The sequence below is a fragment of the Dichotomopilus funicola genome (assembly GCF_033296635.1).
Source record: "Dichotomopilus funicola strain CBS 141.50 unplaced genomic scaffold C8A04scaffold_4, whole genome shotgun sequence".
Lineage (NCBI taxonomy): Eukaryota > Fungi > Ascomycota > Sordariomycetes > Sordariales > Chaetomiaceae > Dichotomopilus > Dichotomopilus funicola.
This window is the reverse complement of record NW_026944025.1, coordinates 180985-196485: the sequence shown is the minus strand read 5'-3', so window position 1 is coordinate 196485 and position 15501 is coordinate 180985. Positions and strand designations below refer to the sequence as shown.

General features: G+C 55.4%; 5 protein-coding genes across 5 annotated transcripts; 3 read left to right on the top strand and 2 right to left on the bottom strand.

Annotated features, from left to right (window-relative positions):
* Positions 1–1033: 1033 nt before the first annotated feature.
* On the top strand, positions 1034–5115 carry C8A04DRAFT_24905 (uncharacterized protein; the record flags this gene model as incomplete). Its single annotated transcript, XM_062779348.1, has 5 exons — positions 1034–1064; positions 1122–1215; positions 1290–4257; positions 4329–5003; positions 5098–5115. The coding sequence occupies 5 exons, from the start codon at positions 1034–1036 to the stop codon at positions 5113–5115; spliced, it is 3786 nt and encodes a 1261-aa protein (XP_062640480.1).
* Positions 5116–6150: 1035 nt separating this feature from the next.
* On the bottom strand, positions 6151–7185 carry C8A04DRAFT_9201 (uncharacterized protein; the record flags this gene model as incomplete). The annotated part of the gene is made up of 1 exon (XM_062785395.1): positions 6151–7185. The coding sequence occupies one exon, from the start codon at positions 7183–7185 to the stop codon at positions 6151–6153; it is 1035 nt and encodes a 344-aa protein (XP_062640479.1).
* A 1210-nt stretch (positions 7186–8395) lies between these two features.
* C8A04DRAFT_24903 (uncharacterized protein) lies at positions 8396–10387 on the top strand (the record flags this gene model as incomplete). Its single annotated transcript, XM_062779347.1, has 2 exons — positions 8396–9350; positions 9411–10387. The coding sequence occupies 2 exons, from the start codon at positions 8396–8398 to the stop codon at positions 10385–10387; spliced, it is 1932 nt and encodes a 643-aa protein (XP_062640478.1).
* An 892-nt stretch (positions 10388–11279) lies between these two features.
* C8A04DRAFT_9259 (uncharacterized protein) lies at positions 11280–11925 on the top strand (the record flags this gene model as incomplete). Its single annotated transcript, XM_062785417.1, has 4 exons — positions 11280–11308; positions 11367–11524; positions 11598–11769; positions 11841–11925. 4 exons carry the CDS (start codon positions 11280–11282, stop codon positions 11923–11925), a joined length of 444 nt encoding a protein of 147 aa, XP_062640477.1.
* Positions 11926–13087: 1162 nt separating this feature from the next.
* C8A04DRAFT_9165 (uncharacterized protein) lies at positions 13088–14230 on the bottom strand (the record flags this gene model as incomplete). Its single annotated transcript, XM_062785379.1, has 2 exons — positions 13088–13772; positions 13911–14230. Coding segments are annotated over 2 exons (1005 nt in total), but the record flags the coding sequence as incomplete, so codon positions are not given.
* Positions 14231–15501: the final 1271 nt, after the last annotated feature.

The following is a 15501-nucleotide window of genomic DNA, read 5'->3' as shown; positions in this document are numbered from 1 at the left end:
GCGGGGGACCTGGGGAGCTTGTCACGTTGGGACTTCGTCCCTTTTGGGCGATGAGTCGAGAGACCACGACAGGAGCTTGTGATGGCAGATGGCAGGCAGGGAGTGCCCAGCTGACCCACGAGCCAGGCAAAAGGTGTTGATGTGAAAGCTGCAGCTCAGCGAGTCAGAGAACCCCTGCGACTGGCTCGCGGCCTGGCGTGTCGAGATCCGCGCTTTTTACTGGACAAAAATTGCACAAAACTGCCTGGGGCCGGCGACAGTAACCCTGAAGGCTGAGTCTGTTAGCACCTGCAGGCAGGTCACCATGTCTCGTCCGAGACCTGCTGATAGCCCACGCCTTTCAAATTCTGGAGGGGCGCCGAAACGATCCGAGAGGTTGTGGAATGATTCTTGTATTGGTTTGATAAAATTTTTAAGCTTTCCTCCACAGTAGAGAGGATCTGGCCTCGTCGGCATTAACAAGAGCCTGCAGCCTATCCGTTGGGACTACATAGTACCTAAGGTACCTATCTTCCAAGGGTACTATTCTTGGTCTTGATCCGTGGATAGGCGCTTCGAGGAAGGAGACTTCAGAAGCCTCGGGGGAAGAAGGGATCGAAAATCCAAAGCCGTATCATCGCAGCGTCAACTAACTGATTCCTGGGAGTTTCAGAAACAGCCCACGAGTTTCTGCCTGCTTCAGAGTGCTTGTCGTAGTCAACCCTAACCCCGAAGCGCCTCACACCCCGGCGATAAGTGCGAGACGTGGAAGGGTCTGGGTCCGTGCACACTCCCCCACTAGACTATCCTTGTGTTGCGGCGCGATTGTAAATTCGGGTTTGTCGCGACAACTGCGAAGGCGGGACCTAGCGCGACCGATGAGGCTACAGCCGTTAACACCGACCCGTCTCTGAGATCCACGCGCGTTTTCGGGCCCATTGTTGCGTGAGATTCCCCGAACTTTCGTCTATCGCGCTTTTCCGTCTCTGCCGCCGAATTTCCAACGCGACGAAGTCGAGAGAACGGGCTCTGCGACCCGGAGCAGCCCGCAAACATGGGGAAGCTCATCCGTCTCGAGCTTTTTAGTGCGTGAAATCGATAACCCGTGTAGCACCGTGGTGGAAGCTCACCGTGAATGTTAGACTTCAAGTCCTACAAGGGCCACCATACCCTTCTGTTTGGCGACTCGTATTTCACCTCTATCATCGGCCCCAATGGCTCGGGCAAATCGAATTCGTGAGTTACGCTTGTATTGTGTCGCATAGCGTAGCTGTTGTTGCAGAATTGACAGTGTGGCTTCTCTTGTCTAGAATGGACGCCATCTCCTTTGTTCTAGGTATCAAGTCATCACACCTACGATCGTCACATCTTCGCGACCTCGTTTACCGGGGTCGGGTCATGAAAACGTCTAAAATCCAGGACGATGGGACCGCCGCGCCGGCAACTAACGGAGACGCTAACGGGCACGTAAATGGTGACGACGAAGACAACTCCCAACGAGCATCTCGAAACGACCCGAAGACGGCGTGGGTGATGGCCGTCTACGAAGACGATGCAGGGGACGAACAGCGGTGGAAGCGGAGCATCACGAGTAGCGGCAGCAGCGAATACCGCATTAACGAGCGAGTGGTTACCGCCCAGCAGTACAACGAGGCCTTGGAGGAGGAGAACATCCTGATCAAGGCGCGGAATTTTCTGGTGTTCCAGGGAGATGTCGAGGCCATTGCGTCGCAATCACCACAGGACCTGACGCGCCTGATCGAGCAGATTTCGGGGAGCCTGGAGTACAAGGCGGAGTATGAGAAGCTCCAGGCAGATGCGGAGCAGGCCGCAGAGAACCAAAACTTCCAGCTCCACAGGAGGCGAGGCATCAACTCGGAAATCAAGCAATACCAGGAACAGAAGAAGGAGGCAGAAAACTTCCAGAAGAAGACAGAGGAACGGGACGAGGCGGTCATTACTCATATCCTGTGGAAGCTATACCACTTTCAGCGTGTGATGGACGAGTCGAGCGCTCAAATCCAAGTGCATCACGAGAACCTCAAAGAGTTCCGCCGCAATGTGGAGGCTTTCGAAAAGAAACTCGAACAGGCCCGCAAGGAGCAGGCAACGGTCGGCCGCGAGGTCAGCAAGATCGAAAGAAACATCAAAGGCAAGGAGAAGAGCATCGAGGACCGGGACAACAGCCTCGTGCCTATTGACGAAAAGATCAGTCAGAGCTCACAGGATATGTCGGTACTCCGGAAACGGATTTCTGATGTAAAGAAGGACCGCGACGACAAGGCAGCGCACATTCAAAAGCTCCAAAAGGATCTAACCACCGTCGAGAAGGCACACCAGCAATTCGAGAAGCAGTGGACCGAAACCCTCAAGCGGCAAGGCAAGGCACTGAGTGACGCGGACTTCAAGGAGTACACCAGCCTGCAGGCGGACGCCATGAGGAAAACGTCAGACAACCGGGCCAAACTATCGAATCTGGAGCGCCAATTGAAAGGCGACGAGGTGACGGTCAACAGTCTGAAAGGTAAGATCGACAACTTTGAGGCTGCCGCCGAGAAGCTGCAGAGCGAAGTCCAGGCGATTAAGGACCGCCGCAACGCCAGCCAGGATTCGGTCCGTCAAATAACCAGCGACATCGACGCCAAGAAGAAGGAGTTCAACAGCGTGCAGTCGGAACGGATCAGGATCAACAACACCCACACGGAGCTAGAGGAGAAGCTTCGTGAGACGTTGAGGAAAATCGACGACGCAGATATGGGGCGGCGCCAGAACGAGAAGGAGAAAAAGATGAGGAACATGATTAGCGATCTCAAGCGCATCTATCCGGGAGTCCGTGGCCGGGTGGGTGAGTTGTGCAAGCCAAAGCAAAAGAAGTACGACGAGGCAGTCGCCACAGCGCTCGGCCGCGACTTTGATGGCGTTGTGGTGGACACGGAGAAGACAGCTGTTGATTGTGTCCAGTACCTCAAGGACCAACGGTTCCCCCCTGTGACCTTTATTCCGCTTGACAATATCAAGGTCAACACTTCCAACCCGGCCGTCAAGGGGATCACCGGTGCTCGGCTGACGATCGACACTATCGACTTTGACCCTTCGTTGGAGCGAGCCATGGCATACGCCTGCGGCGGCTCCGTGGTGTGTGATAGCCTGGATGTGGCCAAGGACATTGTTTACGGCCGGAAAATCCAAGTCAAGGCGGTTACCGTCCAAGGCTATGTCATCCATAAAGCCGGTACCATGTCAGGTGGCCGGTTGCCAGAGGATAGAAACAAGAAGCAGCGGTTTGAGGAGCATGATGTACAAAATCTGCAGCGTCTTGCTGAGAGGTATCGGGACGAGATCGCAAAACTCCCACGGCCGGGAAGGCGAGGGGCTGCGGAAGAGTCGTTGCAAAACGAGATAGGTGCACTAGAGCAGCGTCTTCGGCTTCAACAGGGCGAGCTGGCTGCATTCGAAAAGAACCTCAAGAGCAAGCAAAAAGAGTTGGACCATGCGCAGCGGGAGCTCCGCGACTACCAGCCTAAGTACGCCGAGAAGGAGGGCGAGCTGGAGCGGACGCGCGCAACGGTCGAGAAGTTCGACAAGGCCATCTCGGAGGTCGAGGACAAGATCTTTGCCGGCTTTTGTAAGCGGCTCGGGTACGAGAACATCCGGGCCTACGAAGCGCAGCAGGGCAGCCTCGAGCAGGAGGCCGCGCAGAAGCGCCAGGACTTTGACCTCCAGAAGCAGCGCATCCAAAACAACCTCTCCTGGGAGACTTCGCAGCACGACGGTGCCAACGACCGCGTACGGACCATGGAAACGACCCTGAAGCGACACCAAAAAGACGTCGAGGCGTACGAGCGCGAGAAGGAGGACATTGAGGAGGCAAGGGCGCAGGACGAGGACGAGCTAGGGGCGCTTCAGGAATCGCTGGAGGAGGTCAAGGCCAGCCACGCCGAGAAGTCCAAGAAGGTGGCGGACGCGAAACAGGACCTGCAGAAGAAGAGCAAGGACATCGAGTCGAGGCTGAAGGAGATCACCAACCTGGAGGGAGCGGTGCAGAAGAACAGCGCGCAAAAGTTTGCGTTGCTCAGGCGGTGCAAGCTCGAGCAGATCCAGCTGCCGATGAGCGAGGGCTCGCTGGACAATATCCCGAACGAAGACCAGCTGCTGCGCAAAGACCAGGATGCGATGGAGGTGGATGGTGAGGAAGACGAGGACGAGGTGCTTGAGACCGCGATGGACGACTACGGCATCGAGATTGACTTTGACGGGTTAGATGAAGATCTCAAAAACGTATGGCCTCTTTTTTTCCCCACTGCCCCTATTTCTTCTCTAGCCGGCCTAGCTAACAAAACAACCCCCAGCCCGACGACGACCTTGAAGATGTGCTCCAAGACAAGATCACGTCGCTCACGGCCGAACTTGAGAAGCTCAACCCCAACATGCGCGCCATGGAGCGCCTCGAGTCCGTCAAATCCCGACTCGAATCAACCGAACAGGACTTTGAAGACTCCCGCGCAGCCCTGCGCGCGGCCCGCGAAGCCTTCACAACAGTCAAAGAAAAGCGCTTCGAGCTATTCAACCGCGCGTTCGCCCACATCCAGGAACAGATCACGCACGTCTACAAAGACCTCACCCGTTCCGACGCCTACCCCCTCGGCGGGCAGGCCTACCTCGACATGGAGGAAGACACCGACACACCCTACCTCTCGGGCATCAAGTACCACGCCATGCCGCCGCTCAAGCGCTTCCGCGACATGGAGCACCTGTCGGGCGGCGAGAAGACCATGGCGGCGCTGGCGCTGCTGTTCGCCATCCACAGCTACCAGCCGAGTCCCTTCTTTGTGCTGGACGAGGTCGATGCCGCGCTGGACAATGCGAACGTGGAGAAGATCAAGAAGTACATCCGCGAGCATGCCGGGCCGGGGATGCAGTTTATCGTGATTAGCTTGAAGCCGACGCTGTTCCAGGACAGTGAGAGCTTGGTTGGTGTGTATCGTGACCAGGAGGTGAATAGTTCGCGGACGTTGACTTTGGATGTGAGTATACCCCGCGAAGTTCTTGTAGATCTGTTGTAGCCAATGCTTCGTTGGCGTTGAAAGTATGGTTTACTAACTATTTTGATTGCAACAGTTGCGGCAGTATGTATGATGAATGGTGGAATGATATCCAAGGTTATTTATCTAGCTACATGGCTTAGGGACGAGGTTGGTGGAGTTGGAGTGGAAAGAAGAAAGGGTTGGAGAAAGGGGGCCGAAAGGGAAAGGGGGGAACGGGGTTATTATTTATTTGCAACGGTTCAAGGCAGGTAGCAATCCTTTTTCTTCTCTTCTTGCACGGCCAGGCTTTACTTCCTTATCACCTGCTTAGGTAGTTTCTTGACACGGCGAATGGAAGGGGCTGCTGGTTACGCTTTGTATTAAGTTTCTTTCTATCCCTGAGGTACTACCAAGAGCAAATATTCGTTTTTGTGTCTCCTTTCCATCTTCACCATTGTCCCAAATACATGGCCAGAAGAAGCAACCGCCCACCCAAACGCCACGATGAAGATTTATGTCGTTGTACAAGGGAAAAGAAAGAGAAAGGAAAGGACGGCTTTTGTACGCGTATGTCTAGATGCCCCCGATTCCGTCATGTTTTGCTAGTGATGGCCCTTGGTATTTGCGGCCCGTATCATGCCGCTCTCGGTCCTTCTACCTCCCGTCTACCCGTCAGGGCCCGCCGTTCCTCGACTGAAGCGTGTAACTTCGTAGGAGCCCCCCTGTACCGTCTTGAGAGGACAGGCTACCTAGCACTAGGCCACCGCCATGGCCTGGCCTAGCCTTTCCAACCCCTCTAGTCTCCTAAACCCGCAGCCAGTACTAGAGATTTTACCCCCCATCCATTTGTTGGTTGACTACTGGTAAAACCATTGCCATGTTGTTGGGGTTCGGGCATTGGCGATGTGATGCGTATGTCCCCATCCTTGGTCCCAAACTCCAGAATCGCGAGATGCCCGTTCGAAGGACCTGTTCAGTTACCGACTACCGCGGGGCCAAAGGCATCACCCTGTTGCGCCCAGTAGTATTGTCGAATGATCTAGGGTTTGTTTCGCCTCTGTCTCCCCTAGTTCACCTCGACCCGCTTCACACAATAGACACCCGCTACTGCTCTCTCCCCCCGTCTTGTCAATTTGGCCCTTCCTGTTCAAACAACATCCTCAAACTCGAACTCCTCATCGTCTTCGTCCTCCATCTTGAAGCTCATCGCCGTCGAACTATCCACCGCCGCGGCCGCGCCCGTCTCCAACTTGACTTTCTTGGCCGCGGGGAGCGCGGTATCTCCATCAGCCACATCCTTCATCTCAAAGGACTGGTTCTGAGGCTGCGTGGTAGAAGGCATGGTTGTCGTGATGGTCGGCACAGAGCTGTCGGTGATCCAGGACGGTAGCGCATTCTCCTTGAGCAGTCTCTCCTTGCGCTTGCGCTCTTCGATGCGTTCCTGTTCGTTGTTATCGGAGATGGTGACGTGCATCGTCTTGGGCCCGACATTCGCCAGGCCCTTGACAGCCGAGGGTTTGCCGAGGGAGGCCGGGTCGACGGGCACGCTGGCGAGGACCTCGTGGGTGGCGGCGCGCACGATGGGGCGGTGGGTGGCCATGGCCTTGTCGAAGTTGCACTCTGGGATCACGGCGCGGTCGACTTCCTGGAGCATGTCGGTCATGAACTTGAACTGGTTGTTCATGCGGGAGAGCTGCTGGTGGCCCGGCGCTTCTTTTTCTTTGTTGCGTTCCAGCACGGTGCCGCACCGCTGGCAGGTGAAGCCGGCCGGCCCGGCCGAGTCAAGCACCTCGAGCTGGGTCCATTGGGCGTGGCAGCGGGGGCACGAGTACTCTTTGCTCTCATCGGCGGGTTGCACGCTGCCCTGCATATCCTTGTCGGATTTGTACACGCGCCACTTGATGGCGTCGATGGTTTGCCGGTAGTCAATGTAGTAGTACGTCCGGTTGATCGGCCGTGTCTTGCCCTCCTGCATCTCCGGGCGGGTGTGCACGACCAGGAAACGGGCGTCGCGCAGGCCGGCGCACAGGCGGTGCATGTCCTTGATGTTCATCCTCATGAGATAGGCCAGCTCGTCATCACGCAGGGCTGAGTGTGTCGCCAGTGCCTCGATCACCAGGACCTCCTGGGTTGTGTAAAAGGCGCGCATGACGGCGCGAACTAGCGCCTGCGCGACCTCCATCGTGGCCACGAAGCTGCGGTGTTTGTTCCGCGTTCCCTTCGGTTCAAAGGTAGTGAGCGACGCGCGAAAGCTGAGGTGAATGCAAAAGAAGGTCACGCGCTTGAACAAAAATCGGTGACGACGAGGTGTGGTACCGATTAAAGAGGTTCGGGTCTGTGACTATCCTGTGAGACTGATGGGCGTGGGTTGGGATCAGTTGCCCTTTTATTCTGCTCGCGCGTGCCCTTCGACTGAACCTTAACGTCCCTAAGGTTCCAGATTCCCTTTTTCCCACCCCTCCAGCTCTCTCGACCGACTCGGTCAGATGACTCGATTATGGGGGCGCATTCAGAGAAAATGAGAAAATGCTACGAAATTGGATGCCCTCAACCAGAATCGCGCAGAATATGTGGCCGCAGGAAGGTGGTTGAGCGAGAGCACAATGAGTGCTCTTGCTTGTGGTAGCTGCGCCTGAAATGAGGATGAAAGAGGAAGTGCAGGGCTGAGGTTTGCTGAGGCTGAGCGGTAAGAAATGTCGCGAGCTGAAATACAGCACCTTACCTGACTGTACACTTAATGCGTGTGACATTACATCCTGCATGTTTGCAAGTTCCCAAAGCCGCACTCCTCGGGCGACACAGCCATAAAATCACAAGAATAATACTCCCAGAGGCATTTGGCCTTAATTTAGTTCGCTTGTTCAGCAAGCAAAATTGTCTGGTTCGTGAAAGAACCATCAAAGTTACACAGTATGGATAATTGCAGTAATTACAGACCAAGAAAACAGGACGGCAATAATGTCTGTGTTCACCGTGTAATTTACCGACTTGGGGCGAATATGACACTGTGCCTCTTTTGGCTAACCTAAGGTTCTTCGAAACTCCGGTTCGTCTTCCCGCTGTTCTCCAACTGCCCCGCACTTTTACTCGATACTGTCGCATCTACCCGAGATTTCAATATGCACGTCATTGAGGTAGATAATGCCTTGTGGCAGGCTTCTTGCTACTTTCTAGGGTCGTGATGATTGTGATTATTCTTGCCATCACGAGACAGTAAAGCTCCAGGCGCTCTCTTTGACTTTGCCCGGATTTTTGTCTCTAGCATTAGCTCCAACTCTCATGAATCACAATTCACCCTCTAATGCACCCCTTTCTAACCCCATATGCTTTCTCACCCCATATGAAGCGCCCATGACGCCCATGACGCCCATGACGCCTCAACCGCAATCACCATGACCTCGGACGCCGGCGCCCGCAAGCGATCCGCCAGCCACCTCGCTCTCGCCTTCCCTACCATCTTTCTCCTGTCCGCCCACCTCAGCTCCGATGAGCTGCAGGACCTCGAGGGGCAGATCCCCACGCTGACATATGACATCAACGAGGCCGAAGTTGTGTTGGGTAAGGTGTTCCGCAAGGAACGGGCTCTGTTCGAGCTGCGGAAACACCACCTAGCGACGGAGGAGGTGTTGGAGGGGGAGGCGGTTGAGCGGCGAGAAGTAGTAGTGGGCTCTGCATCGGTGACACCGACGGCTGGGGCCCGTAAACGGACAAAAATGTCGACGCCGACAGTGTTGGGCAGTTCAGACATTGACTCGGACACGGCGTCCGAGGGCGACGTGCAAAGGCACCCGGTTGGCTCGATACCGGCCGCAGCCATGGTCAAGGTGGTCAAGCTCTGCTGGTTTACGGATTCCGTCGCGGCTGGGGAGGTGCTTCCCATCACCGAAAAGTACTTAATCTACCGGGGCTATAAAAAGACACCTGAACCGATGCACAAGACATCCAAGGGGGTCAAGTTGGGCGAACGGACAGCCGCAGATGTGATCAAACGTGCCCTCGCAGACGCAGATACTGCGCTCAAGCACCCATCACGGTCGCCGCGGTCGTCACAAAAAAGGCGAGGTGAGACATACGTCAGCCATCCCCTGCGGCCGCCGCGACTGCTGAAGCAGACCACATCGGAGCGCGAACTGGAGAGGCAGATGCCGCCAGTGCCAAAATGGCTGCACAGTACCTATTCGTGCCAACGCCCCACGCTGGTGCATCCGCCCAATGAGGGGTTTATCGAAGAACTCGCCAAGATCAAGACGGCGAGGGTTCTAATGGGGGATAAGGTTGGGGTGAGGGCGTACTCGAGTGCGATTGCAACCATTGCGGCATATCCATATACCATACAGACGGCGCAGGGTAAGCCGGGGCGCATTTCATCGTCGAGCTTGCAACGAGTCGGCTAATTTCCGCTTCCAGAAATTGCTCGTCTCCCTGGTTGCGGCACTAAGATCGCGATGCTCTTTCAAGAGTTCAAAGACAGTGGTAACGGACAGATTCGCGAGGCGCGCGAAGACGAGACGGACCCCAAGCTAGCCGTGCTGAAGCTGTTCTATGACATCTGGGGCGTGGCCGAAACCACGGCGCGCGATTTCTACAACCGCGGCTGGCGCGACCTCGACGACATTGTCGAGTTTGGGTGGGATTCGCTCACACGGGTGCAGCAAATCGGCGTCAAGTTTTACGATGAGTTCAAACTGAAGATCCCGCGTGCGGAGGTTGAGGCTATCGGGGAGACGGTACGAGCACATGCGAATGCGATCGTGCCCGGGTTTCAAATGGTCATTGTCGGCGGGTATCGGCGGGGGAAGTTGGAGAGCGGCGACGTGGACATCGTGTTGAGCCATCCGGATGAAAATGCCACACGGGACTTTGTTGGCGCGCTGGTGGTCGCGCTGGAGCGGACCGGATGCATCACGCATACTCTGTCGCTGAGTACAGCCAACTCGGAGCGCGGACAAGCGCCGGTCAGCTGGAAGGGTAACGGCCCCAAAACAGCAAAGGCCGGGGCCGGGTTCGACACCCTAGACAAGGCGATGGTGGTATGGCAGGATCCTGTCGAGAGCGGCGAGAATGACGGTGAAGCCAAACGGAAAAACCCCAAACCACATCGGCGCGTGGACATTATCATCAGCCCGTGGAAGACGGCCGGGTGCGCGGTGCTAGGGTGGTCGAGCGGGACGACGTTCCAGCGGGACCTGCGGCGGTACTGCAAGTACGAGCGGCTACTCAAGTTTGACAGCAGCGGCATCCGCAGCCGGCGCGATGGTCGCTGGGTTGACCTCGAAAGTGCCGTCGATGGAACGCCCGCACCAGATATGCTCACGGCCGAGAAGCGTGTGTTTGAAGGGCTCGGGCTCGAGTGGCGACCGCCTGAGGAGAGGTGTACGGGATAGGTGCCTGTGCTTGCGTAACTCAGGCGGTGATGCTCAAGCTAGAAGGCAGCTCTAGTGTTGGTTTTGCGTGGAAGTCCAGCAGTCATTTTCCAAGATTTGGTCGAAGCTAGCAGTTAGCAAAGTTACAATGATACCCTTGATAGTTAATTGAATGTTTGCGGTCGTTCATTTTCGGTTCTTGCCGGTGGTGTCATCTGCGGCGCCGCTTGGCTGATCGAAAATGGTTGGCCCCCAGTGACTCGAACATGCCCCGGCCCCCAGCTTCAGAAGCTTCCCCCCTTCTAGAATTAGAATCGGGAGGAGCCGCAAGCTGACGCACGGCATTCAATAATGGTTGCATCCATTCCCAGGGTCCTCGGAGCCGTCAACACCATGGTCCCAATCATCCGCCGACGGTCGATGTCAGACACGGGCCGTCGGAGTGCGAACAGCGAGGAGGGAAACATAACGTTAGTTTGCTTTGTCGGGAAAATGGCCGTCGGAGAGACTCCGTGACCCACCTTTGCTCCTGCGCTCTTGCCGACGGAAACTTTTAAGTCGGCGTCGGGTAGTTTTGGGCCCGCCGGGCTAGGATACGGGACGCCCATTGGCCAATTGACCTCGAAAAGACCACAGTCAACAGTACCTATCCGCCCCGTACGAGGGGCGCGCGTATTGGAAACAAACCGGACGCGGGGAGACTGCCGAAACTAACAGAAGACCGTGGCAACTTGGGAGGATTCTTTGTTGGAGGTATTTATTTGAACATCCGCGCTGGGTCTTTTGACTCAAGAAAAGTTTGCCCCATCAGTTTGCTCTTCATCTCTCACCACAACACTCACCTTTAACACTCAACCTTGGATTTCTGTCACTCCTCGCCACTTTCATAAACCACACTTTTTACACCGTCAAAATGTCCATCGTCCTCCCCAACGACTACGGGTGTGTACCTACATACTCCAATTTCCATCCCAAAGACTCCTCACTAACAAGACCCCAGCTACGTCCTTCTGGCCGCCACCTCGACCTTTGTCGTCAACATTGTACACGGCTTCCTCACTTCCAGCAGCCGCAAGGCCGCCGGCATCAAGTACCCCAACAGCTACGCCAGCGCCGAGCAGGCCGAGAAGGACCCGCGCGCTTTCACCTTCAACTGCGGTATGTTACTGGATTCCGACCTTTTTTAAAGGCACCAAACGGAAGAAGAAAACAAACTGACACCCCAGGACAGCCCAGCGTGCCCACAACAACTTTACCGAGAACCTGACCCCTTTCCTCGGCGCTCTCCTCATCGCCGGGCTTAAGTACCCCACCTTGGCTGCCAGCTTGGGTGGTGCGTGGTCTGTTTCCCGCGTGCTCTTTGCCATTGGATACACCTCCAAGGGTCCTTCGGGCCGTATTGTGTATGTTTCTTCTTCACCTACATATGTCCCATTCAATCCAGTTCCAAGGAATACTAACATGCATTACTCAGTGGCTCGGCCGCCGGCTCGCTGATCAACTTTACCCTAGTGGGTACCTCGGTGTATGCCGCTCTAGGCTACGCGCTCAACTGGTAAATGCCGGGCCAGGGAGGTTTTGGATTTGTTGTATAAAATGGCGAGTACGGAGTTGTAATGTCAACATGAAAAGTAATTCAAAAAGTTAAACCGTGTATTCCAACTCTCTTGCTCTGAAACCGAAGGGAAAGCTGGCATCGGAACCTGTTTCACCGGACTACTACCTATTTCTGCGCTATCGTAATGGCTTCGCCCGCTCACTCAACTAAACCTAACACACTACCGACCTATTGTATCATTTGGCAAACCCCATGTCCTTCAACAGCTCGTCCAACGGCTCAACAGGCATACGCCTCGGCCGCGACGATGCCCACGTCGACGGCCCGGCACCACCCGACTGCCCCTCCGTATTCTCCCCGGTCTCCTCCCGCTCTCTCGCCCGCACCGATTCCACTTCCGCATCGGCCGGTCCCGGATGTAGCACGTACTCAGCGCTAGAGTCCGATTCGGAGTATTCGGAGTCGGAGGACTGTTCATTCGGCCCGTCGCCTTCGAGCTCATAGATCGGGTCCGAGGTGAGCTCGATGGGGCCCGTGGCTCGGACTGGGAAGTTGCCGCGAGTTCGTCGGTAGGCGTTCTCCCAGGCGCCAGGGCGATTGCCCGGATCGCGGCCGGCGGTGGTCCGGGGAATGGTTCTCAGCACGCCGCGGTACCATTTAAATTGTGCCGCTTCACCGTCGTAGACATAGTTGTCGCTTCCGTTGTTAACGGTGGTCAAAAGTCCATTCTGTTCTTCTATGGCGAGACCCCTGTCTCGACCGCTTCGCCACCATGAGTGGCCAAAATTTGGCAGGTGTCGGTGACGGTATCGGTAGATAGCCACGGCAATCCAGGTGATGAGAGCCGCGAGAGTGGCACTGCCGATGGTACCACCGATGGCGGCGGCCCTGTTCGCCGATAAAATGGATGCGGTGGATTGGGGCGGTGGAGGTTGGAGGGTGGCTGGGGTCGGTGGGGTGGGGTGGTATGTTTTGAAGAGCGTTTCTAGAAGAAAAAAGGGGGGGTTAGTTACGAAGCTGGAAGGTTGAAAGTTGGGAAGGGAGGCAGGGGTGGGCAGACCGAGATCTGAGTTGGCAAAACCGTCCTCTGGGGCTCGGCCACTGTGAGGTTAAGAAGGTCAGTGTGGTCTATCCAAAAACTCTGAAGTTTGCGGAGGTACATACTAGTCATCATAGTACGCCGAGATTCTCGGAGAGGGAGGCTGAGGGTACCGCTGTGAGTGGAACACAGGCCCAAACGCCAACTCGGCTAGATCAAAGACAGCCAGTCCATTCGGAAACGGATCCTTCGTCATAAACCCCGCTGCGTATGAATCACTCCCGTTCTGTGTCGAGTCCACACCACCAATGACCAGAATCTGACTACCACCCACATCCTCGCAGCTGAGCCCGTGTCGGGGGTGGGCAGCTTCATAGTCAACCTTCACCCAGTAAAACCCCGGCAACGACAGAACATGGGCTGTGTCATACGCCGTCGCGCTGGGTCCCGACTGCCCGTTCCAGCCCGCATAGACTAGGATTTCATGTGTCTGGTTCCTGGATGGCGACCCGGTAATGCAGAAATCTTTGCGTGGCTCAGGAACAGCTCCTGTGGTCTTTTGGTCATACCAGCGCTCCTTATCGACGTCGTAGATGTGTATTGTCTCGAAAGAAGGCGGACTTGGCTGGCTGGTATTCCCGTTTCGTGGGGCCGATAGTGTATCACCAACACCAACGATGATGCCGCGGTTCCCCCAGTTAGGGATGTAGGTCGTACCGTTGAGGTTCGGGGCGCTGCGGCCGACGGTGTTGGGTCCGGAACCAGTGTAGTTATAGACTTTTTGGTTGGACATGTCGTAGATGATGGAACTAGCAGACAGCTGTGGGTTCCCGTTGCTAGACTCTGGACCAGAGTCTGGGCTAGAGTCTGGGTTAGACTCGAGATTAGACCCTGGGCTACCTGGGCCAGACCCTGAATCAGACCCGGCCGCAGTTCCAACTCCGGACCCAACCCCGGTTCCCGTTCCAGTCCCCGTTCCAGTTCCCGGTCCAGTACCCGGCCCGGTCAAATTCCCAGGCACAGTCCCGTTTCCAGCACCGAAAAGAAACCCGTACCCACGTCCGCTAGCCACTTGTACCTGCGAAGGACGCGGTTGTGTCGTGAACCATGAATCGGTACTCCCATTAAGACATCCCCATGAACCCCCGGCCGAATCGTCTGGTCTAAACACCCAAAGTCCCTGCGGGGAGAACGCTTGGTCCCCAAACCGTGACGCGGTACCGGCAAATCCGGTATATAACGTCCCCTCCTTTTGGTTGATCCAGATGCCGCCATGGCTGAGATTGGGCACACCCGCGGGTTTGGGGACTGATTGGATAGTGACGGAGTCATTGGTGAAATCATGCGTGAGGTCCAAAGAAAGGAGCGTGTTGGCTGGCTGTGTTAGCCGCTCGTAATAATAGCTATAATTCTAGAGAAACTTCCGTACAGTATTGGTAGATGATCTCGCTCCCGTTTTGGTAGGATAGTTCCCCCCCATCGATATACAACCTATGGTTGAGTACAGCGGCTTCTTATGTTAACAATAATTCAGTTTGAGTGTGGGGGCGGAGGGGTTCACCCACAGGCATGGTATGCCCTCCTCAAAAACGCCGAAGGATCTAAAGCACTGGCATTCTGTCGTCGAGGTAGCCTGGCATGGCTAGGGAGAGGCAATGGCAGTGCGTTGACCAACGCAATCGCCGTGAACAATACCAAAATCAAACCCTGAATCATGATGGTATTGATGTCCCGTTGACCATCGGAAAGGTTGTGGGAAGATAACATGGCATGAGATAAGGTGAAGTAAACGAGACAGTACTCTCTCTCTTTCTCTCTCTTTATAAAATGCAAAGGCTCGTGCGGACTCACCGTTTGTGCCCTTCTAAACCCCACAGTCTGGTGGCCTGTGTCATAATGCACCGCTACTGTCCGTGAATCACATATTCGGAAAGTTGTATCGAGGTGGCTTCGAGATTTCCCCGGTCAGACACCCCCCTTGAATGAGGGATGATAGAGATGGGGAAAACGTGTGAAGGACATAGCGAATCCATAGTACGCTTTTGGGCAAATTGCGGGTTGAAAACGTAAGTTTACTTCTCGAATAGTTGCCGTACATATTCATGTCTATCAAGTCATACCGGCCACAATGTCGGTGCGGGAGGCGTTTGTGCCCAAGGCTGCACGCATAGACAGTACCCTGTGAGCGAATACGGTCCCGCTCCCTAGAAACAGAGGTCCAAGGGCCGGGCGGATGAAAGTTAAATATATCGAATCGTTATGCTCCCATCGGTGATCAGCTCGGCTTATAATACCGGAAACTTACTTGCTCGCTTCTCTCCTGCCTGGTTTCACTTGGGTTGCTATGAGCTACTGGACAGTAAATGAATGGGAACGTGGTGAATTCCGAGAAAAAAATGTAGATTGAGATGAGAGTAGGGTGCGTTCAATCCGATGATATCTGTAGACGAGTATAAATCATGACCTCCGAGCCCTAAGATCTTGCAATGCCCTTCGAGCTCTGTTGAAGGAGAGAGGTCCAATGGCGTCCCACATATC